Source organism: Chlamydotis macqueenii, chromosome Z (genome assembly GCF_036417535.1).
Source record: "Chlamydotis macqueenii isolate bChlMac1 chromosome Z, bChlMac1.mat, whole genome shotgun sequence".
NCBI classification, from domain to species: domain Eukaryota; kingdom Metazoa; phylum Chordata; class Aves; order Otidiformes; family Otididae; genus Chlamydotis; species Chlamydotis macqueenii.
The window spans coordinates 79,542,605-79,565,629 of record NC_141593.1 but is presented as its reverse complement, the minus strand read 5'-3'; the positions used below and the strand labels follow the sequence as shown (position 1 = coordinate 79,565,629).

The 23,025-nt window shown below is 36.6% G+C and overlaps 1 protein-coding gene across 1 annotated transcript in view; it reads right to left on the bottom strand.

Moving 5' to 3' along the window:
* The window catches only part of ADGRV1 (adhesion G protein-coupled receptor V1), a 279,169-nt gene that overhangs the window by 159,919 nt on the left and 96,225 nt on the right, over positions 1-23,025 (bottom strand). The window contains exons 62-79 of the mRNA XM_086771404.1: positions 22,065-22,182; positions 20,956-21,079; positions 19,705-19,843; positions 19,381-19,566; positions 18,888-19,120; positions 18,256-18,404; positions 17,966-18,167; positions 17,253-17,472; positions 15,863-16,102; positions 14,067-14,216; positions 12,725-13,198; positions 11,804-11,947; positions 10,443-10,614; positions 9,924-10,059; positions 7,430-8,277; positions 5,287-5,404; positions 4,254-4,425; positions 1,382-1,624 (exon numbers count right to left, since the gene is read on the bottom strand). Coding sequence (XP_086627530.1) covers positions 1,382-1,624; positions 4,254-4,425; positions 5,287-5,404; positions 7,430-8,277; positions 9,924-10,059; positions 10,443-10,614; positions 11,804-11,947; positions 12,725-13,198; positions 14,067-14,216; positions 15,863-16,102; positions 17,253-17,472; positions 17,966-18,167; positions 18,256-18,404; positions 18,888-19,120; positions 19,381-19,566; positions 19,705-19,843; positions 20,956-21,079; positions 22,065-22,182 — 4,068 coding nt within the window. The remainder of the gene's footprint in view (positions 1-1,381; positions 1,625-4,253; positions 4,426-5,286; positions 5,405-7,429; positions 8,278-9,923; positions 10,060-10,442; positions 10,615-11,803; positions 11,948-12,724; positions 13,199-14,066; positions 14,217-15,862; positions 16,103-17,252; positions 17,473-17,965; positions 18,168-18,255; positions 18,405-18,887; positions 19,121-19,380; positions 19,567-19,704; positions 19,844-20,955; positions 21,080-22,064; positions 22,183-23,025) is intronic.

The window sequence follows — 23,025 nt, the reverse complement described above, 5'->3', positions numbered from 1 at the left end:
GGTAGACAGATGAACTGATCTTGGAATGCTATATGGCCTCACTTCCCTGTGAAGCAGCACGACTTTTACCTTCCCTGAGATTTGCAGATACTGTTTCATTCTTCATAGTCTTGTTCTTTTTGTCAGTTGCCACAACCTTGATATTATATCTGGTAATATAATAAACTTTCCTTAAGTGGAAACTAATATTCTGAGCTGTTATTCAAATGTATGATTTTTCAATAGTATCTATTCATTTAGTAAGCACTGATTGTATACTTACTCTTAAGCAAAGGTCTCCTGCCATTAAAAACAAGGATTCTTATTTGTGAAATACTAGGTGTCTTAAAAAGAGTTCACTTATGGAATAAATCAGATATTTTCTGAGTTCACAAGAGAACTTGCTAAATCAATGCAGCGTGTACCTGTTCAAAATTGCTCTAGAACATGATCACATCATCTGGGCAAGTTCCAGTGAGAAATTTTCTTTTGTTTATCCTTTCCAATTGAGAATTAGGAAACAAGGAAGTAAGTGGTAATAAAAGCACTACCAACAAGAACAATGTTTAAGAAACCTTTGTAGGAATGAGATAAACATCTGTTTCCAGTTAGTGCCTCACGCTTCCTGTCTGCTGTGACCTCTTATTTTACAGGTACCAATAATACTTGGCCACACACCCTCAAAACCTAAAAACGTCCAAAGAAGTGTTGTTACATAAAAAATACAAACGGATAAGGAATTGCTTCCTATATTTTAGCCCAGATATACACGAGATGGTAGTCATTTATTCTCCATTTAACAGCTAAATTATAATGAATTTTTGGTTGGAAAGAATATGAAAATTCGTTACCACACAATCTAAGTAAAACACTGGCCAGCCACTGTACAATAAATGTGTGGAAACACCGTGTAATCCTATGCAGTTAAAATAGGTATGCATGCTGATTATAATGGGTGATGGAAGTACATAATGCTTTGTTATAATAACCCTCTCCTGAAATAAGACTTTTAGGTATAAAATCCCACATAATCAAAGCAGATCAGACTAAGCACTCTTCCAATACAATGGCAAACTTAGAAGAATCCTTCTTGCAGCCCGTGCCCTGTTGCTGGAGTCACAACTATAAGGAAGTGGAAGGAATCATGTTTTTACAGCTGTGTTACTTCTGCTAAATGACAATTTTCATTATCTGCTAATAATAATGAGGTACTCGTTAAGAGACAAAAGGGTCAACAGTTAAAAGAGTCTGGTGTTACAGCTGTAAACATAACAAAAATGAATGGGAATCGTAAAATTGACCTAAGCACATGAGATTTTCAATCAGAAGAACAATTTTCAGGTTTAGTACTTCCAGAACATTAAAATACATTAATTAATAAAAATAATAATAGAAGTCTTACCTGCATGCTGTAGCTAACCATTGTGGTTACTGATGTACTCGAATCTCTAAGCACTTGCAGACTGATTAAAGTTGTCTTCTTATGAGCCACAGCAAAACGAGATCCCACAGCAAAATATACTAAACCACGAGGAGCATCACTTTCAAGGACTGTTATAAAAGCAAATCTGGCACTGCTGTTCAGTGCAGCTCCTGTGCTTACAGCATACAGCTCAACAAAAAAATATGATTCAAATTCAGGTACCTGTAAATGAGGGATGATTTCCATATCATTACATGACCTACTAATTACTTTCAGCTTTTAAAAACAAGTATAAATTTTTTTTGTATGTAAAATGGATTACTTGTACTAACACCACAAGCATGCTTCTTGACGTATGCAATAAGTACTATCAAGTATATCCTAAAAGTAATAATGTTGCAGCAAGCACCACTCTGTCACACAATAATGACATCTCAAATTTTCACATAGAACTTTACTGCAATAAAGTAGCTATTTAAATACTACATGTATTGTGACCACAAATTTGCAGTAAGATATGATGGTAAACTCTTAAAGAATTCCTTTTTCCAGACTACTGAGTTACACAGCTGTACATTTTCTGAGGAATTTGTTATTTCGCTTTATTTTTGCCTTACAAAAAGGCAGGTACACACCTGCTTAGCTGTGGAAAAAAAACTGCACAGAGGTCTAAGTACACAGTTTTGAATCTGCAATTAATATTGACTCTATGTAAGTACTGAACTCTGGTAAAAGTTTTGAAAAACATTTTACATACAGCCTTAGTGTTTATACACTAATATGTTTACACATATTTTTACAAGCAAATCTCAATAGATGTGAATGCTTAACTGAATTTATCCAAAATCCCAAAGTGTGGAGATACTACTGGCAGGCTTTTGTGAGGCTTACAATACACAGAAATCCTGTGTCAGTCTGGAAATACAGGCTATTGAATTTTAGTGTTCCAATGTCAAACAATTAATCTAGTCAATTCTACAAAATTAATGCCTGTTTATTTAAAATAAGGTAGTGATTTTAAATTTCAATATGACACGTTGCCCTGTCTTTGATTTTGTACCTATACTACAGAAATGTTTAGAAATAGACATCTGATTACTGAGACTCCAGAAATAATTGGAAATATGTCATCTGAATGTATTACATCCACTCATGAAGCAGCAAACTAGCAGGTAGTTCTTTACAATACAGTAGTATTACAACTGAAAAGATAATCATTCAAGACAATTTTTTATTAGTAAACATATCTTTTTGTTTCATCTCTGGATTTTTTAAAATCCTGCTTTAATTCTAGGACAGCAGGATTCAGCTCTTAGCTAATGAACTCAGTACAACTAAGTAAAAACTTTCAAAGCTAGAATGTGTCATACCATGTGCCATGAAAAATGTAAAATATTTATTAAATGTACTTATTCCTTCATCATTTCATAATGTATTTGTTACTAATTTATAAGCTATCTTATGGAAGAAGAACTGGAAAAAGAATTAGGAAATATTTGGGGGGTTAAGTAGCATACATTTTTAATTGAGTTGTTGTTAAGTAATTCTTTAAATGGAATGATCTTGACTAATTGATGACAGGCACAAATTTACTGGAATGCCATAGGGAACTCTAGCCTTCCATTAGCACCTGTCAGAGCGGCACGTGCTTGTGCTTCATGTGGTACAACGGCACGTCTCTGCAGCTGCTGCACTGCTGTCATTAAATAATGATATCACTCATTTGGACCAAACCGGTTCAAAATCCAAGTTTACTCAGCGAGGCGGCCTGTGCCCCACTCATATATATATTTTATTCATTGGCTCTGTAATTTAAAAATAACATCTGAAGAGAGAAAATAGCCCTCTTACTGAAAAAAGAGAATGTACCCTATTCCCTAGTGGAAAATCACTATTTTCCACATCCTACATCTTGCATTATTTTCTAGAACATAATCAGAAAAAACATGGAAACCTTCTCATCTTGTCCTTTTCCATCTCTCAGAGCCCAGCTTTGCCACTAGTTCGGCTGTTAGGATAATTTATTGGAAAGTTTCAGACTCACCATTCTGAAAGAATGACAAACATTAATCCTTCCTTTCTTAAGGAACTGCTCTAACCACAAAGTGTTCACACAAAAAAAAATATTTTTTCCTTCTATTTTCAACAAAAATTACTGGAAGTTGTGCTTTGCATTAATGCAATGACGTCTGCATTTTTGAGTGCCAGCTGGGCCTCTTAAGGCACTTAGGCTTAAACATACCCAACCGACTAAAGTTAAATGGTTTTAGGGGATGATGGCTGCTAAACTGTACTTCACTGCTCACAAACTGGATGGGCATAGCAACAGATTTTTAGACACTCTGAGTTTTTTACGCAGCTTTATGACTGAGTTTTCGCAGATCATTGTACTAGATTTAGGTATGCATAATTACGCACAAGTTGCAATAAAAGTTTTTTTTGTTGAGTGAGGTGTTATTACTTACAGGATATGCTTTCCATAAACAACCCTAAAAAGTGCTTTGATAGATGAAAAATTTACTGTGTGAAGAACAAGAGTCCAGTATATGAATACACATCTCACTGAAATAACTCCATTCTTTTTTTTCTTACCATTCTATAAAAGTCTGAGATCTGAAAGGTACTCATTGAACTAAATACTCATCTCCTTCCCAAATTTTTGCCAGTCACAATGTTGGTAGTACAAGCCTGTAAATAAAAATGTGTTTGCAGAGGAACTAAGCAGATGTCAATTATCATCTTCAAACTGTGTCCTACACATCAGTTCCTCTGGGTCAAAGGGGTTTTTTCATCTTGATGAATTCCTATTCAACACCACAGTGCTGTACACAAATGAGCAATAATTACTTACATTGTCAGGTTTTATTTCAATGGAAATGTTGCACATTGTTTGACCTGCCATGCAGGTAGTGGCTCCCCGCGCAGATACGAGTTCGTTCTCCAAGTTCATGCCATCCTTCAGAAGGACAACAGCTGTTTTATTAAAGGTCACACGCCAAAATATCTTCACATCTTCAAAAGCCCTATAAGCAAATCAAAAGATTACACATGTACTGAAGGAGAGCACCATTGCTTTATGCAACATAAACCATGGAGGTAACATACATTTTATGTTATTATCCAAAAGTTATCACTAGGGAACAAACTGCTTTAAGATGAATTATTTTTATTTGAATTCCTTCCTCTAAGATCTTTTTAGATTACCAAAAAGTATCACATTAAGAAAATAAAATAATTATGCGCAGTCAGATTCTTCTCAATTTCTGTTTCAGAAAACATGAGAACAGCTGAATAAGAGACACTGGTGCTTGGAAGACAGGGATGTGCCCAAGTGGTTTCCCTAATGCTGTAGTAACTATTTGCATGAAAAGCCAGGCAGAATTTGTCTTTCTTCTAAGTTTAAGGAACTTAGAGTACTTAAGCATATTTTTTTAAAGTACACATAAATGTCTGATGCATATATGTGCTAATTAGAAAAAAACATAATATCTGTGTGACTGAAGACAGAAGCATAGTACTGACAATTATCTACTTAATTGCTCATTTTAGTATTCATACCTACATTATTTTACACAGGGAGATGACTTCAGCAGTGCAAATATTTTACCTTAAGCAAAACTTTCACACTTGCTGCTTTACAGTACAAGTTGCAAAAAATATTTGTCTTTTCGGTTTCTGCTTTATAAGAGTACAGTGACAGACTTAATCACATTCGCGACTCAAAATCCCGTTTGCCAAATCCTGGGAAGTTATTAAAGAAGCTGAAAGGCAAAGATTTACTATAAAACTCTATGATAACCTCTTCCACTAACAGCAGCTTCTGTGATTCAACACAGCACATTACAGCGTGTGGGAAGGGCACTGGACTCAGCTGTTGCCCGCACCTGTTTGGCTGCCTTGCGACAATCAGCAGCACCTCTCTGTTTTCCGAGTCTTCATCAAGTACAAGACCGCTTTGTACTTCTGGAATGAATCCCAAAATGCCGTTCTGGAGATCACTTCCTACACAGGAAACAATCCATGAAAGTAATTAGTAAGAAAGTTAAGCTGAGACTAAATTATAATGTGGGTATAACTGCTAAAAAAATAAAACTGGCTATAAAAAGTATGCTGCAAAGTACCACTTGGGGACACTTAAAAAAATTTTTTTTAAAAATATTTCTGTTCTTAATTTACACTCCATAATTAGGTAGAACTTCAAATGTTGGCATCTCTAAATTTTATTTTAGCCAGTAGAATAAGTATTTCTGAAAAGTAAACTCCTTATGAGGGTCCTGGCACCATAAGCTTGGATTTTCAGCAGCATTCAGCAAACTGACTGAATTCTGTGTCCCTTGACTTCAAGAGACTAGGTGTTCCAGTAGTCCAGAACAGTTTCAAAAATCTCGCTTATAATGCCCTTAGGAAGCATCACTTCAGCTATATTATTTTATGTTTACCATAACCTTTGAAGGTCCCTTCCAACCCTAACCATTCTATGATTCTGTAATCCTTACAATATATTCTTTCTAAACAGAAATGTGCCTCAGCATCCCCCTCGATGGATATAGTACGTTATGGGATAAAGATGGGCTTCCAAGGATAGCTTTCTTATTCATCCCACCCATAACTTTGTTGAAGCCATTCATTTTTCAAAATCGTTACATCAGCTTTTCTCCTGCATCTTTAATTCAGTGTGTAGAACTAGGGAGCTGCAAAATACTGCACTGTTCTCATGGGAATGTAAATAACTTCATCACAACAGCAGTGGAGGAAAGAAAAACAGGGTTAATGATGGGAAACTAAAGTTTTCACAGTGTCCTAGTAAATCTTGCTTCTAAAGGATTTCTCTTTTACAGTTAGTGATGGCTTTACTCTGCAATTGGGAAGGCACTCTAGTTCCAACACAGGGCATATTAAATGCCAAGATATATGCTGAAGATTAACAGATACTGTGTGCTTGCTTATGTGCATACACAAATATTTAACCGGTGGTATTTTCCATCTATACAGTTAAATGCAGATACATGTTTTGACCCTTCTCCTTAATGAAACTGTTTCCTGATCTTACTTTATGTACTCAGTGTACTCAAGGTGTAAGGCTAGAACATGTTAGTACACATCTGTAGGATTAAATACAAGCTCAAATTCCAACCTCTGCCTCTGCACATACTTCAGTTAACTTGCACGTAGAGGCAACCGGTTGCTTGCACGGTGAATTCTACAGCCGATGCACATGAAGGGGACAGGTGTTTTATACGATCTGTTCTTGCATGTATGATGTTGGTTGCTGCGTACACTCATCCAACAGCACAGTTTAATCCTGGTTCGCAATAGCTACCTTCTTTAGTTAAGACTATCTAAACACAAAAAACGTACAGTAAATGTTGGACCTTACATATCATTCTCTTGATTAGCCTAAACTGTTACAATTCCCAGCTTGTTTCTAAAACTTAATCGATACTGCGGTTAAACTTGGTTTATATTCAGTTGATGAGTCTGACAGATATCTAAAAGCTAAGGAAAACTGGAGCTCTGATATGACAGTAGTGTGTGGTGACTGAAAGAAAAATTCTTCCCTGATGTAAGCCTGTTCCCTAGTAGCAGAGGAAGACTACACTGCAGATATGAACAGCATAGTATCAAAGAACAAAAACAGAAACTGTTTTTTTACACTTTGTACAAACCCCATACAATGTAAAAGTGAGAAGATGGCAAGGAAAACACAAAAAAGCCTGCATTGCTACTACATAGGAAACAAAAACACTCAAGCTTAGTCTTTCCCTTCATGAAGTAAACCAGGACAAGAACAGAGAAAAGCAGCATCTCTAAACGTATGTTGAGCTATGTTGCTAAGGGATGCACGGTGGGCTTGGGGCATTAGATGCTTCTACTGTTCTGGAAAACTCAAGATTTGGGAATAGAATATCCTGCTTTTTGTCAAATAGAATTCCAATCTTTAAACAAAAATTGCTATGAGAACATACAGTTTTTTACTATGATTTAATTCAGATGTATTTACTAATTTTCTGTGGGCAAAAATATTACCTGCAATAATTACTGCTGCAAAAGCGGCAAATCCATATTCATCCTTTCCTTCCACAATCTGAGCTCCACATTCAGGATCTGAGAGGAAAACATAAAACAATTCCTGTCCTTCAGGCTCATCGTCATCAAAAATTTTTATGGATACCTTGCTTTCGCTTTCTCCATCCAGCAAAGTCAGAGAGACTGACTGTTCCTCAAAATCTTCTCCTTCCATTGCCCATGTAAGGTTTGATTTTCCATGAACTTTTCCAAAAGGATATGAATCTACTCCACTCTGTGCACTCACTCCCCCAAAGGTCTTAACGGTTACTTCAACATCACCAGTAAAACCCCTGGTCCTTCTGATATGAAGTATCACTGTGTTGGGGGTACTGGTGTTTGCATCTTCTTCAACATAAATAATCTCTGGCCCCAAGCTTAGTATTCCATGAAGAATATCACTAGCCAGGATATTAACTGTTGCAACACTGAAAGCTGGATTCAAATGTGGACTCCAGTCAGGATTCAAAGGTTGACTATCCAAAATTTCAACAGCAGTTAAATTTACAAAAAAAAATTCCTCAGTTTCAGACACAGTGTCATCAATTATTGATATTTCTATCACAGCGTTTGTCTGAAAACGTGAAAACATAAGCTCTCCATTGTAGATGGGCATAAAGTCCTCTAGTGGTTTGGCACTTCCTGGAATGGTCTGGTATGTCAGCTTAGTGAGATTACTTTGGAAACCAAACAGTCTTTGGACATGTAGTGTGACCACCTGAACATCTTCTTCAACTGAAACAATTCTTGAGGTAAGAGCAAACTGGAATATCCCCATTGGCTCGATTTCAGCTATCGTAAATCCTGACCTGAAACAGAAAAGATATCAAAGTTGAGAGGGGAAATATGAAGTATGGAAAGTAAAACACCCAAGCAGAATAATTTCTAGTGAACAGTCAACGATGGCTTTAAGAAAGTCAATTAAAAAATTGTGTAACAGTAGAGGGAAGAAATAGAGACCATGTAACGCAAGATGTAAGGAGGTTCCCTCAAAAATGTTTTTGGATTGGATCAAACAGCCCTCCGCAAGCTTTATGCATCCTGACTCAGCACAGGATAGAGTAAGGGATAAATAACGTAAGGTCTTCCTGAGAAAATGGAGAGGCAAAGGAAAGCATGACGTCTTTCTATTGTGCACTCAATGCAGGGAGATATTACAGTACAGTCACTCCAAGTAGTACTAGTTTTAACTGCAGAAAAAATTTCCTGTACCAAGGGAGAATTCTGGGGTGGACAGATGCTAGCAGATCTACAGTTTTAGCCAGGAAGCTAGAGAAGGAAGGGAAGTTATTTTAAAACTTACAGTAGGGCTTTGGAATATTAATTGCACCCTCGCAACATTAGTCATAATATTTTTTTCCACATCTGAGCTCTATTATCAACATAAATTTAAGCTCTACCTTGTTTATATTAAATATATCCCCTTCAAATTAGAAAATGAGCACAGACACTAAGACTCTGTGCTAAACCTTGAGTCTTACACTTATCTCTAGAACTGATTTATTATTCAGTGCCAGAGGCTACCAAATGGCCCCAGAATTACAGTGAGTGATTCTGCTTAAAAAACTAGACCCTTTCCACCACGAAGGTTGCCAAAAACTCTTCAAAGTAATTCTCAGCTTTACCTCCTGTGAGATGTAGTCTTAGGTTTTCTAAGAAAGGTCATTCTCGTACACTCAAGGCATTTGACTCACACGGTAAGTAGGTGCTCTGGGGACACCAGTCCACAGGACAGACAAGCCTAGGAGCAGGGGTCAGCCTCAGGAGTTTAGCCATCCAGTTCACACCTTACTTCCTTCAGATTTGCCAGTGTAATTGTAATATGGTGAAGCCAATACCTTTTTCCATACACAGTGTTGCTCTACGGTCATTCTTTTTACACTTTTTGCTATCAATGAGTAAAGAAGAATGAAAAGAAAATAGTTTGAAGAATAGGTAACAACTTAGCTGAGATGGAAAACTACATTAACTGTAATGGTTTTGGTTTTAAGAATAAAAAGGGGAGTTTATATAAATTAGGTATTTTTTGAGCGTTCTTTGTTTAATTTTATTTATTTTAAATAATGTTTGTTATATAAGATCTTCTAAATACGGAATTTTAGGGACACTAATGAAAACTATAAGAGCGGCTTTCATTCTTCAGCTTCCTGGCTAAAAGTGTTGCTCTTAGTCCTTTCTTAACCATCTCCATCATTATAGACACATTCTAGGCACCTTGGATCCCAGTGACATGAAATAGACTGGAACTGGAGAAAAGCCTCAGTTCTGATCAGGTCAGATCTGCAGTACTGACACTTGTTTTCACAGGAGACAAGACAAACAAATTTATCAAAGCAGGCGCTATAACTCGCTAGCTACCTCTAATTTAATAGGGAGTTGTACAAGGTGTATGCCTGCAGACAGGTCATAATCCTTACAGCGTCTGTGCGACTTGGAAGTGTTAGTATATCCTTACCTCAGGCAAGCCCCACCAGACACATTGCTGTGCGCTGTTGTTAAAGTGATGGCAAATGACTCACGGTTATGTAGGCTTGGAGTAGCCTGAAATGAAATTACTTTACTTTGCTCGCCAGAGAAAAATACAACAGTACCTGAAGGAAAAGAGAGAGCGAGAGAGAGCACAAGTCAAAATCACTAAATGGGAATCCTCTTCATACCTAGGAACTTGCTCAGGTATGGACTGCAATCACAATTGCATTCCATTTAGGAAGAAAAAATCCGCATCATAAAGTCTTTTCTACATAAAGCTGTGCTTCAGGGGCTTAGCATTGTGCTTACCTCCCAGACATGGGCAGCTTAGCCCATTTTTTTTTGCTCATAAAATAAACATATTCCTAACAGATAAAAATTAGACCATACCATTTCCTTCTAGGACTCTTCACTAATAGAGGGAGTATGAAGAGGTACAAATAACTAAAAGGTGGTATTATCACTTATGCAGCTCTCATAGGTGTTTCCTCAGACAAGCGCTTACCAAACGGAGGAGTAATATTGCCTGGCTGAGCAAAGTCAGTGATTAGGTCTGGTGGGTATCCTGAAATCCAGCTAACGATTACAGAGCCATAAACTCCTTTTCTGGTTATGACAGCCTGGCCTGTCCCTGCAACAATGTCTGTAAGTCGTAAAATCACAGATTCAAAGCCAACCTGTGGAAACAGAACAGATTTTGTTACAGAAAACAGAATAAAAATGGCCAACAACATATGTGGAAGTGTACTATATCTGTAAACCAGGCATTTTAAAATAATTTTGCATGTATATCTATGTATGTATATAGATGTACGTGTGTGTGTGTATGCATACTTCCTTCACAACTCTTTAACAATACTTCTAAATCTGAGATTTTTAAGAATTAGATCTCAGGGAGAAGGAACCAGTCTGAAAATGCTGAATATAGCATTCTGCGTCTGTCATTTAAAAGAAAAACAAACGAATCTGCCCTTAATGCTCACAGGCAATAGCTGTGGTACTATATATATACACAAAGGTCTAAAAAAAATTATTGTGTATCCAATGAAAAGTAAGTTGTTGCCACATGACATTGTTCACAAAATTAATACTGCTAGTTTGATCTATTTTTATTTTTTTTTGAGCACCAAATGGGACTGAAAGGATAATTTGCACATTGTAAAAGCAATGAAAAATGGATATATGGTAGTAAACAATGTTTATAGAAAGATCATTTGAATTAAGTTAAATTACAAATTAAAAGACAGAACAGTGCTTCAACACAATTAAAATAATACAATAAAAAGTCAATAAAATTTACCAGATAAAAACTCATCATGCTATGTCTTTGCCTGACAGACAAAAAGAGAACTGTAGCACATACTCCACACCAGAACAGGCAAATTCTCTTTTCTCACTCTCATACAAAGTAGACAAATGGAAAATTTTCCACTCAGCGATTAGCCAAATATTCTGTCAACTGCATTAAAAACCAGCATGACCTCCATCTCTTTTTGCACCTCCTACTACATACATGCTGTTGCCTACATTGGGGCTGCTATAGGAATCACGTTGTCCAGAATTAATTATTTTCCTTGAAGTCTCAGAACTTCAATTTCATGTAAACAAAAGTATACATTAACCACAATATTTACACTATTCACATTTTATAGATAAAGAGACATTTTCAAACCGTATTAACACATTACTAGAAGAACTTGTATGAGGGAAAAAAATACATAGTACAAGTAATAACTGCAAAAGTCTTGTCAGTCACTACATTGATGAACACTTCAAGAAGTCAGCTGAATACTTAGAGCAATCGTTGGCAATGAAGTGTACCTTCCTCCTTTGGTAGAAATGTTACACTGCAGCCAGTCTACTGACCTGTGAATTGGCAGCTTCCTCAGGAATAAGCAGAACAGCTGACTTTGCTTTTCCTAATATTTTAGGCACATCCTTGGCACTTCCCCCAACCAGGCTTACATTAATCAGCTCCAGAGTAAAATTCAAGCCCAGGAAAAGAAAGGCCTTTGAGAGAGAGAATTTAAATTAAAAGGTAGATATTTAATTCCACTGAAAATATGATATTCACCAGTTTGAAGAATTATGTAGCAGGACAATCTGCAGATTTTGTTCTACTTGCACACAAAATGCAGTGTTTTCAAGGCAAGTGTTTAGTTGATTACGTTCCTCAAAAGAAATTCAGCTAAAATGTCAATATTGTGAATGTGGTTTACCAGAAGTTTGTTGGAATGTGAGTTTGTAGAGCAACTATTGTCATTTTATTAAACTGAATCTAACACAGTGGGCCTCAGATTTATTTTAATCCATAGGATTAAAAGGATGCATGATGGATGTAAAAGGATGTAAGTGTGGATGTAAGATTCCACTAATAACAACAAACAACCACGGAACACAGAGAACTGAAGGTAAATTTATCTGCTGTTTCATGAGTCAGCACTAGCAGATCACCATTTACAATCCAAAAGAGAAACTCCAGAAAATATTTACATACAGATAATAATAAAGTATTGAACTGCTAGTAACACAAAGCAATAATGAAACAAAAAACTTAATATTTGAACACATGCATGGCAGTGATTTTGCAGATATCTGCAAACTTGATATTTGAACCCATTTCTGTTCCATAAATAGGAAATTCATAATACTAAATCTCCCTTTTCTGTAGATACTCCTTCACAGTGGATACTATTGAGAGTTTAGTATCTTATTCGAACACATTTGTATTGTGATGAACACAACTGGAAACAACAGGTATCGTAGGAGCTGAAGGATAATACAGACCTGGCTGCTTATTGGCACTGTTTTCACTCCAAAGCTGGCACCGTCTGTTACTTTGAGGTATCCCACCTCATTCTCAGGTGCAATTAGCACCTCTTCATGATGAGGCAAGATATGGTACTCAACGAGCACCTCTCCAAAAGCCCCAGCATGCCGAGTTACATTTATCTGAATATACCGATCCAGGTTGCTCTCTACTAATACCGACTGCTGATCAGAGTACAGGGCAAACACTCCGTAGGGATCATCATTTGCAAAAACGTTGATCTTCGAAATTCTCTTCTCTTGGTCTAAATCTGCTCCACCTTCTACAGAAATCAGCTGCACCACATAGTTTTCATCCAGTTCTGGAACGTCATCAGGTAACAGATGGATAATTATCTCAGCTGTACTCTGCTGGTCAGCAATGACAACAGATCCCTTTGTCCTAAGAAAGTCACCTGTGATGTCAGATTCACTACATATTTCCCAGTAAACCTGAAATGAGTTTAAAAAATGCAAAATACAAAAGAGCAAAATTACCCATGAGCCAGAAACTTTCGTATTCAGGATTCAGTACAGACAAGATATGAAACAGATTGGTTTTAAGTAGGTAAAACAGAAATTGGTTCAGGTATGCACAGAAAAATGCACACAAATTATCTTACAAAAGGACGGTCTGTTGTTCCTCTAGGAGCACTACGAATATTTCCTCCAGCACTAAATATTTCCGTTCTATACCTTCAGAAGGTTTATTTAAAACTATACAGAATCTCTGAACCATTAAAAAATATATTTTTACACCAAGACTTCCTTTCTGGTTTTGCTCTTTCCAAGACTTCTCACATCAGAAAGGAATGAAGAGTTCTTATTAAACACAGCAGATGCTTTTATTAATTGGTTTTTTTTTAATTAAATGAATAAGTGTTACGATGCTCACTTCTAAACAACTTCAGGTAAAAACCAATGTGAGTCATGTTTCAAAACAGTCTGATTCTTACCTTTAAGCATGCCTGGAAAAAAAGCAATTTGTGATGATTGATGATCTCAAAGAAATTTCATTATGTAAGTAAGCTCTGTTCTGTTCTCCCGTCAAAGTGTAAGGGGAGAGGGAGAGAGAAAGAGAGAGAAGCACTGCAGTACTGTTTTTCTTTTTTTTGTTTCCTGTTTAGAGGAGCCTGACTCTGACTCTCCAAATTGCAAGTAGTAGGGATGAGCCCTTGCTGAATTCAGTCTAAAAGGTAACAATTCAAAAACTAATTTGAGAAACAAGCAATTGGAAGGCACAGAAAAAAATATTCCTCTATACATTGATACTGAGGATGATTTCAGATTATACTTTTTAGTAGGAAAAGAGTGAGAATACCGTTATGTTCCCCAGAGTGCCTTGAATTCGTCTGACAAACAGTGTAATACTTTGTGGCCCTTCCACTGCTGAGGGTTCTGTATAATTATTCTCAATTAACGATTCAGGAGCAAACTGTACAATTCCATTGGGATCACCAAACTTCTGTATCTGTAAAAAAGCAAACAAACAAACAAAAATCGGAAATAGAAAGTGAGTTCTATTCTTGTTCAAATAATTGAGATTTTCATTCCTAGATGCTACAGGGCACATATCTATCAGTTCTTTCTACCAAGTTTTCTCCTCTTAAGAAAATTCGACAGCACTTTAGTACTTAGAACTGGGACAGACAGCATAGAAAACCCCAACCCATCAGACAGGACCTCAAAGTATGCGATGGGAGTGAAATCAATGCCATGTGCACACACAAACACACATACATGCACAAAGTAAGACTGTTATATGAAATTTCGGGGTAACTTGTTGTTTTGTGAGAAAAACCTACAATGATACATACATAAGTTTAAGCAGGATCTGAACTGAACAGGAGTCAACATATGATGCTGCCAATAAATATGGAAAGTTTTTAGGCTTGGATTAATAAAAGTATTATATGTTAACAAATCCAGACAATGAGAATTATTCTGTCCACTGAGGTGAGCCTCACTCAGCTTTAAACAACTTACTTAAATTATAAATGGCCTAAGCACATTTCAGAGAGTAAAGTAATTTTGAAAGAATGTGGAAAACATAATGCATGGATAGAAGATACTAAGAGACAGCAGAGAATATATGAATGTCCCCTTTTCAGATTTTCAGCACTATCCGAGGAAGAAAAGGACAGAGTTTTATTTCAAATGCTCTATCTGAATAGAATCACAGAATGGTTTGGGTTGGAAGGGACCTTCAAAGCCCATCCAGCCCAACCCCCTGCCAGGAGCAGGGACATCTCCAACCAGATCAGGTTGCTCAGAGCCCTGGCCAACCTGGCCTGGAACGTTTCCAGGGATGGGGCATCCACCGCCTCTCTGGGCCACCTGGGCCACTGTTCAAATATTCTGCAGGAAATGCTCAGCCACCTTGGGCTAGTGTACAGAAACTCTTCTCACACTATCGATTTGCAAACTCAGCCCTCTGGGATAAAGCTCATCCACAACCATCTGCGTGAACCACTAGCTGCAACAAGAATTCATGGTGAACTGATTACAACTGAGTTGTAACATCAGTGCCTACTGACAGTTTATTGGCATGCAGCGTGGAACATTCCAATCCAAGGAATAAACCTGTGTCCCTGAAGAAGAAATTGAGAAGTCTGTGGAAATAGGAGCTAATTCCATCAACCCTCTGCAGACCAGAACAGCCTTGTCCTTGTAAGTATTTCCTTAGTTGCAGTATCCCTAGAGCAATAATTTGTCTTTGACAACACCTTCTGCCTTCTCCCACAAATTTCTGCATTTCCCTTGCTCTGCAATAGTGAGATTCTCTGCTTTCTTTCTATGTGATAGCTGAAGCAGAAGAGGTCAAGAAGGGATGAACAACAAACTGACATGCAGAAATGAGGACCCAATCCATGCTCTCTCCAAAGAGAACCAGGGAAACCTGCAAATAACAGGGCTAGGTCAGGGCTTATACACCAAATTTAATGACAGATTCTTTGCCTTGTTTTTTAAGAAGTGAAGCTGTAACAATGCACTTAGGTAGTACAAGGGACCAAAAAGCCAAATGACAAACTGCAATAATTATTAATTTTTAAAAGCTTTGCAGAATAAATAGCAATATCAACAGAGATCTCAGAAGAAAGAAAAATAATTACTTACTATTAGTGTAATGTTGTTTGCCTTAGGATCTATTTCTGTTTCACCTTTCATAACGCTCAATCTAACAATGAAGATCTCCTGAACTTCAACTTCTTCGTGAGGATAGATTTGTAAATTGATAGCTCTCAGCCCTCCTTCTCCTTCTCCGAAATAGAATGATCCATTCACAGGGTCACCAATGTCACTATTCAGAGGAGACAAAACTTCTTCTGAATTGGGTCCCAAGATGTCCCAATTAATCTGTGGAAGACATCAGTTTCAGATTTAGAGTGGTGATACATTATAATAGTCTCCGGGGGAGAAATGACGGAGTACCACAAGTGACATAAAAATTGTTGTATTTGGTAAGTAGCTATATTTAAATCTTTGCTGTTGATACAGAATACAAAATATTCATAAATAATTCTATGTGGGAAAATACATAATGCTTTAGAAAAATAAACCTGAAAAATTACAAATGAAAATTTTGAAGTTTCAGTTACCACAATGACAATTTATAAAATTTTAGACATTAGTAACAGAAAATAAGAGAAACTGAGATTTCTTTTGCAGATAACAGAAAACACACAGGTCACTTTGTTTCTCTCCTTTTCATTATTTGTTTTGCAAAACTCCCCAAATGAGTACTCATGACTCGTTCCCTATGAAGTTCCCTATCATATCAAGATAGAAAATGACAAATATTTTCTTAAGAGTCTGTAATGAAGTTTTTAATCCCTCAAATGATTCGTAGTTCTCAGCCTGATTAAAAGCTAGTAGATTTTTTTAAATTTCCCACAAATGAGATTGCTTTTAAGGAGGTCATGTTGAGCATTTAAAAATTATTATTTTGGCTATTTTAATTGTTTTCCAGTTTTCTCAGATGACTTCTAGAAAAAGTCAAAGAAGACCAAGGCTATTTTTATAGGAGAGGAGGAGGAGCTGATGGCCTTTACTGCCAATCTTCCAGTCATTTGCCAAGACTGCAAAAGGCCTACCTTGGTTCATCTTTACACGTGCACTTTCTCAGTGGTTTGTACATGCTAAAAAAAAAAAAATCTAAAAAACTCATAGTAAACAATTCACCAAAAAAACTTTGATCAGCTTTCAGATGTAATTCAACAGAACTACATTGAATTACTGGCGGTGCATGAAATTAACCACATCTTCAATAGAATTAGGGGCTTGCTCAAAACAAAGAACATAAGACCACAATAAAAGAAAGAAAGCAGGAGGAGAAAGAGAAGTTTAAAAGGATAACAACATTTTCTCTTATACTGCAATTATATGCAATTCATGTTTAATAAAAACTTGCAATTATCCCACTAGAAATCAGTCACAAACAAACTTTTGAAGGAAAATGCAGAAGCTTTTTGACCTAGTCACTGGGAAGCACATAGGCAGAGCCCACCTGTGTCTCCCCTAACAATCTTCCAGTCCTTTCCAGCACTAGGGACACTGCCGTGGGTGTATCCGGATTGGGAAGAATAATTCGAGTTTGGTTGAGGAATCGGACGATGCCCTGGGGGGAGTCACTTTTAGCAATAGTGACCTGGCTCACTAGGTGGAGCCCAAGGACTGCTCCACCAGTGGCTCCTGTCAGCTGGATTTCAAATTGCTCTGCAAATTCACTGCGTGGAAACAGAAAAACAAATTCTGAGATATCCGAGAAAAAAAAAGAATAATTAAAACTAGACTCAGTAATTCAATCATGCATCCAATTGGATCTGTTTAAAGCTATACAGAAGTCATCTCTGTAAGTATACAGGAGAAGATTCCTGTCACTTGCATGGAATAGAGATATCTGCAATAAAAATAATGTTCTATTTCCTACGTGTGTTAAATTTTTTTAAAAATACAAGAAAATATTTTATTTTTCACAGCACTGCTATTAACACCCAAAATTTCTGATAATCTAGTTTTTAAAATGTATTTGTTCACGTAAAATTTAACAGGAACTATGAACTCTAATAACTTCTTTTTCCGCCCTTACATTAAAGTGATTTTTAGCACTACAGAAACTTGTTTTTCAATTTCAATTCTACACAGAGGCATACTGCATATGCTATAAAAGGATTTCTTAGAAGTAAATTAGTGAATAAATATTAAAAAAAAATTAATTACCTTTCTTCATCATCTATAATAGAGATATAAATAAAACTCTGGTTCTGACCATGATCAAAAATGACAGAATTATTATGGATGACATAGTCAACACCATTGGGAAGTGCAGAAATACTTCGAGAGACAAAATCAGCTGTTACATAGCCATAAGTTCCACGCTTTCTCACAACAGGAATCATGATTAATCCAGCATCCTCTTCCACTGCAAGAATAATTGAGAAAAAGTTATTTTATTTCAAAATGTATGCCATAGCCACAGACTTACCTCCTAAAGCACAGTGAAAACTCACCCTCTAGAAGGATATACTGTGGATCAAATTCTATGATGCCTTCTGCATTATCACTTTTTGCTATAGTGACCCGTACTGTGGAGATATTTCCTATTATTGGAGGTTGATCCATCTGTAGACCATTTTCTTTTATGGTAAAATCAAATCCACTTGCCAGAACACAAAAAAGGAAATGACATTAAAAATTCTTTTGCAAGTGTTAAGATGCAAGTATGACAATTTGTCAATTGCCACAAATACTTTTATTTTCTGACAGTTATCACTAACGACTTCTTTTGGTCACACTTTCCACTTTTCCATATATGCAGAAATAGCAGTTTACTCACAGATATGTGTATTTTTCATTTTTAATTTTTCATTTTATCGTCTTATTTGAATTTCATACAACTTGGCAACTTGTATGAAATGAACGGACTTTTTGCTTTAATAAATCTTGATCAGCAAAATCTTCATACTAATCTTAAAAGAACTGGGTTCCCAGAAAACTAATTTCTATTATTATTTCTATTATAGTTATTTTATGAAATTTTACAGTAAAACAGCTGAAATCCAGACTTTATGCAGGTAGATCAGATTCCAGATATAGTTTGTTATTCTGCTTGTAATCAATCAACTGGGAATTTTATCTTTACCTTCCTTGGAGTTCCACTTTGGTAATCATCACTGAAAAGTCTTCAGGACCTTCAGGAAAGTCATCATCGTGAATTTCAACCAAAATCATTTTACTCTCCTCATGTGGTTCAAACACCATTTCCCGTACTGTGGGAGTGAAATCAATCCCCTCCTCTGCAGTCCCATTTATTATCTGAAAGCAAAGATGTACTTTGCCGTAGGATCCCCTGGAGCGCACAACAGTGATGTTAACCTGAGGGAAGTAGGACATTTTCTTTTAAAAATGGCTTTGTTTTTCTGTTACTGCTGCCTTTAGGAGACTGTTCTAAAGGCATCTTTTCAACAGTTCTGTTAATTAACAATAATTTGCTTTAGTAAGTACAGAGTATATGTAACTTAGCAGATAAATCCAGACTAAATCTTTGATTTTTTTTTTCAAAATTTAAGCATAAATCTAGTAACAGTATTGGTATCTATCAATATTTTACGTAAGAAGGAATTTTAAACTAATACCCATTTTTCCTCTTCTGTTGTTTGCAATAGTTCCCGTGAAAATGTAAACTCTCCATACGGAAAATCACTGGCGGCCATGGTAATATTTGCTGTGCTGCTAGATTCATTTATGAGTCCTCCATCACTGATTCCAGTTAGTTGAAACTGGAAGTAATGCTTCTCCTCAGGATGGTTGTCATCTACAGCCTAAGGATGAGAACCAATTTCAGCTAAAAGGATTTAAACCATTTCCAGGGAAAGAGGTGTAACCAATTTCTAACCAAGGTACTAACTAAATAAAATGAAGTACTTGAAATAGCTACTGGTGTAAAATCTCTCATATACCTGTATTAGAACAACTGCTGCAGACTGCCTGTCTCGCATTGTCAAGATACCCGATGTCTCCACAAATTCTGTGTGATGAGGAGGTGTTATATTCCAATATATTGTGACCTCACCAAAAATCCCTGGGCCACGTATCAGGCTGCAGGTAAGAACACAAACATTTTCTACCTTTGATATTTAATAACCTATCCAGAGACAGACAGTATATCATATTGCTGTGCATTAAAGTGTAGTAAGTCACTATTAAGATTTTTACAATTTTACAATTCCCTCTTCAGAGCAATAAGATTTCTGCAGTTGTATTTTATTTCCCTGTGTTGGGAGGGATCTTGAACTGTATTTTTACTGAGAGGTCTTTGAAGTTTCTTTGCACATCTAGCCCAAAAGTGGGGGCTGAAAACTGAGCTCTCTTGGTTCCATTTGGCTTTTCTGGAGACCGATATGCAAAATAGAGGGGAAAAGAGACTTAAGGGTAATGTCCAGAGGCAGTTTGGTTTTTAAGGCAGGACACTACAATACTACAATGAGGTTGCTTGAGAAATGTTCTGTCTATTACTTATCTGAAAACCTAGAGCATAATCCTACTCATGGCATCAGTCTTGGTGAACTAAGCCATGGAAAAAAATTTGTCTACTACATGATCTAGAACTACTGCTGCACAAAGCATCACTTTGTCTTTTGGGCTCCTCAGGGTCGCACGAGAAGCTGCTCTGTTGCTTATATTTGCTGGTTCACCAAGGGAAAGTGTTGCAATCCTTTTTTGCAATACTCTTAGAAGGTATTGTAACATCTTAATTTTTTCATCGGTTTCCAGTTGACTGAATGCAGTGAAATAATTGCATCTTGTTTCAACTAAAAACCCAGTTCTCACTTTGGCTATGCTACCCATTGGAGCAGTACACAGAAATACAGCTCAGGCACCAATCCTGAACTGAATCCTGAAAAGTACAAAGCATCTTCAAATGTCATTGACTCCCTTCCTTTGATTAGAAGCCTCTTTCATTTAATGCATCAATGCTGTAAATAATTTGAAGACTGAGAGGAATATTTGGAGCTCCCCAGTAACACTGGAAAGACACATACATAGTATATTCTGCCCTTCTTCAAAAATAAGCATCTAATTTTAAAAATAGTCCTGATTTTAGAAGTCATAATGAAATGTAGCACTCAAATTCTTGCCAAATATGGAGTCTCATAGCTTTAGAAACAGAGCCATTGTTCTTCCTTTGTGAAAATGAATGATGTACTCACCTAATAAGAGCAGTTCCATTATAATTTCCTGAAGGTTCTCCAATTAGAACTTGCTTGGATGAATGGGCTATCCCAACTACCCCAGAAGCTCCTTCGTCACCCAGAATAATGATGGTTGCAACACCTTTGAAGAGAACAAAGCTTCTCAGGTAAATGAAAACTAACTAATGAGCTAACTTTTGTAAATTTTAAGTACTATTAAGTATCGGCTTCCCAGAGAGCCCATGGAATCCCCATCTGTTGTGGTTTAGCCCTAGTCACTAAAACAGCAAAGGAAAACTACAATAATAACAGAATATAAGGATCTTAAAGTATACAAAATGATCAATGCACAATTTCTCACCACCCGATGTCCCATTGACCAATACAGCCCATCCCAAGCAGTGATCACGGAAACGAAATGGAGCAGCAAGCAAAGAAGCAAAAGAGAGCCAGCAAGGTAGTGGGAACAATGCCAGGGAGCGAGAGAGAAGGACAGATGCCAGGAAGATAGATACCCGCCCTGGCCAGCCTGCACTTCTATACTGAGGATGACGTTTATGGCATGGAACACTCTCTTTGGCCAGTTTGGGTCAATTATTCTGTCTGTCTTTCTCCCAGCTTCCTGCATCTGCACATTAGCGAGACTTGGAAAGCCAGACAGTGTCCTTGGTCTCACTCACAGCAACTCGTATCATCAGCATATTTATTAAGGTATTCAGCAACCAAATCTAACTGTGACGTCTCCTGTTCCTTGAGCAGCATTTTCAACTAGATGATCCTCCTTGATGGTCCCTTACAAATGAAACTATTCTATGATTCTTACAGGTTTGAACCTGGCTATGGGTTTTTCTTCATTTTGTTAAAGAATTCTTTATAGATAATGTTAAGTATCAGAACACAAAAGTCTACATCAACGATTAACTTAGAATGAAAAATTATGATGTGAAATTCTCTTTGATTTCTTCAGACAAGGAAGCAACTCTGGGAAAAAGACTGACAGTCAAAACTGCTCCCAACTAACTGCAGAAAAAACATATAAGCATTGTAAACTAAAATAATATAAACAGACTTACTAGAATTCTCATATGAAATGTCTCAAAACAGAATGTAATGAATTAATTCTTTACCATTTACAGGGGATATCTCTGCATCACCAGTCGAGACTAGCTGAATGGTAAATGTTTCATTCCCCTCCAGTAGACCATCCTGTACTGCATATAAAACAATCGACTTCTGGGATTCAGTCTGCATTACATAAAGACCAGAAGATATATATATATACACACACATTAAGTGAAACTAAACAAAATACAGTATTACAAAAAAGGGGGTTTTGTTAACAAATCAAGTGTTAAGCATGCATATGCTTGATATATTCCATAATACTTTTAAATATGACATTTCTGATCTGCCCAAAATGTTTTCTTACAAATTAATAAATTACAAAAACTGTCTCACAGACATTGTGTATCACCCCAAAAATACACTGCCTATTTTCAACTGAACAAGTGAAATGACTTTGGAATTTTATTCACATAGAAGTTTTTTAACTTTGAGGAAACTTGTTATAAAAACCTTTTCCACCAGAAAGTGCATATTCAATGTCATAGCAAATTCCTGCCTAACCCACATTTTTGTTAGTGGGCAGTAGCAAATGCTTAAAATAAGAATATAGGAAAAAAGGAGGTACACATTATATAACTTCAGCACACCACACGTACACTCGTATTCTTATGTGTATGCATATATCAGAACTTCAGGAAGAAAAAAACAATGCCCAGGCCTATCGGCAGAGACAGGACAGCAAAATGACAGCAAAGCTCTGCCAAATACCGGAGGTCTTATCAAAAAAGCTATTCTGCAGCTGATTAAAAGAAACAACCAGTATGCCTATTTATTTAACACACAATAGTCTTGCACAGACAGAACACATTACACTTTATGTTAAAGCGCTTTTCTTCATTAAGTATTTTGTGTGGATTGTAAAAGATATACAATATTAAGATAACAACAATATTTCGGGTCCTACTTCAGGGTTTTAATCTGCCATGAAACACCTATCAAATAACACTGTCCAGTTTGAAAGTC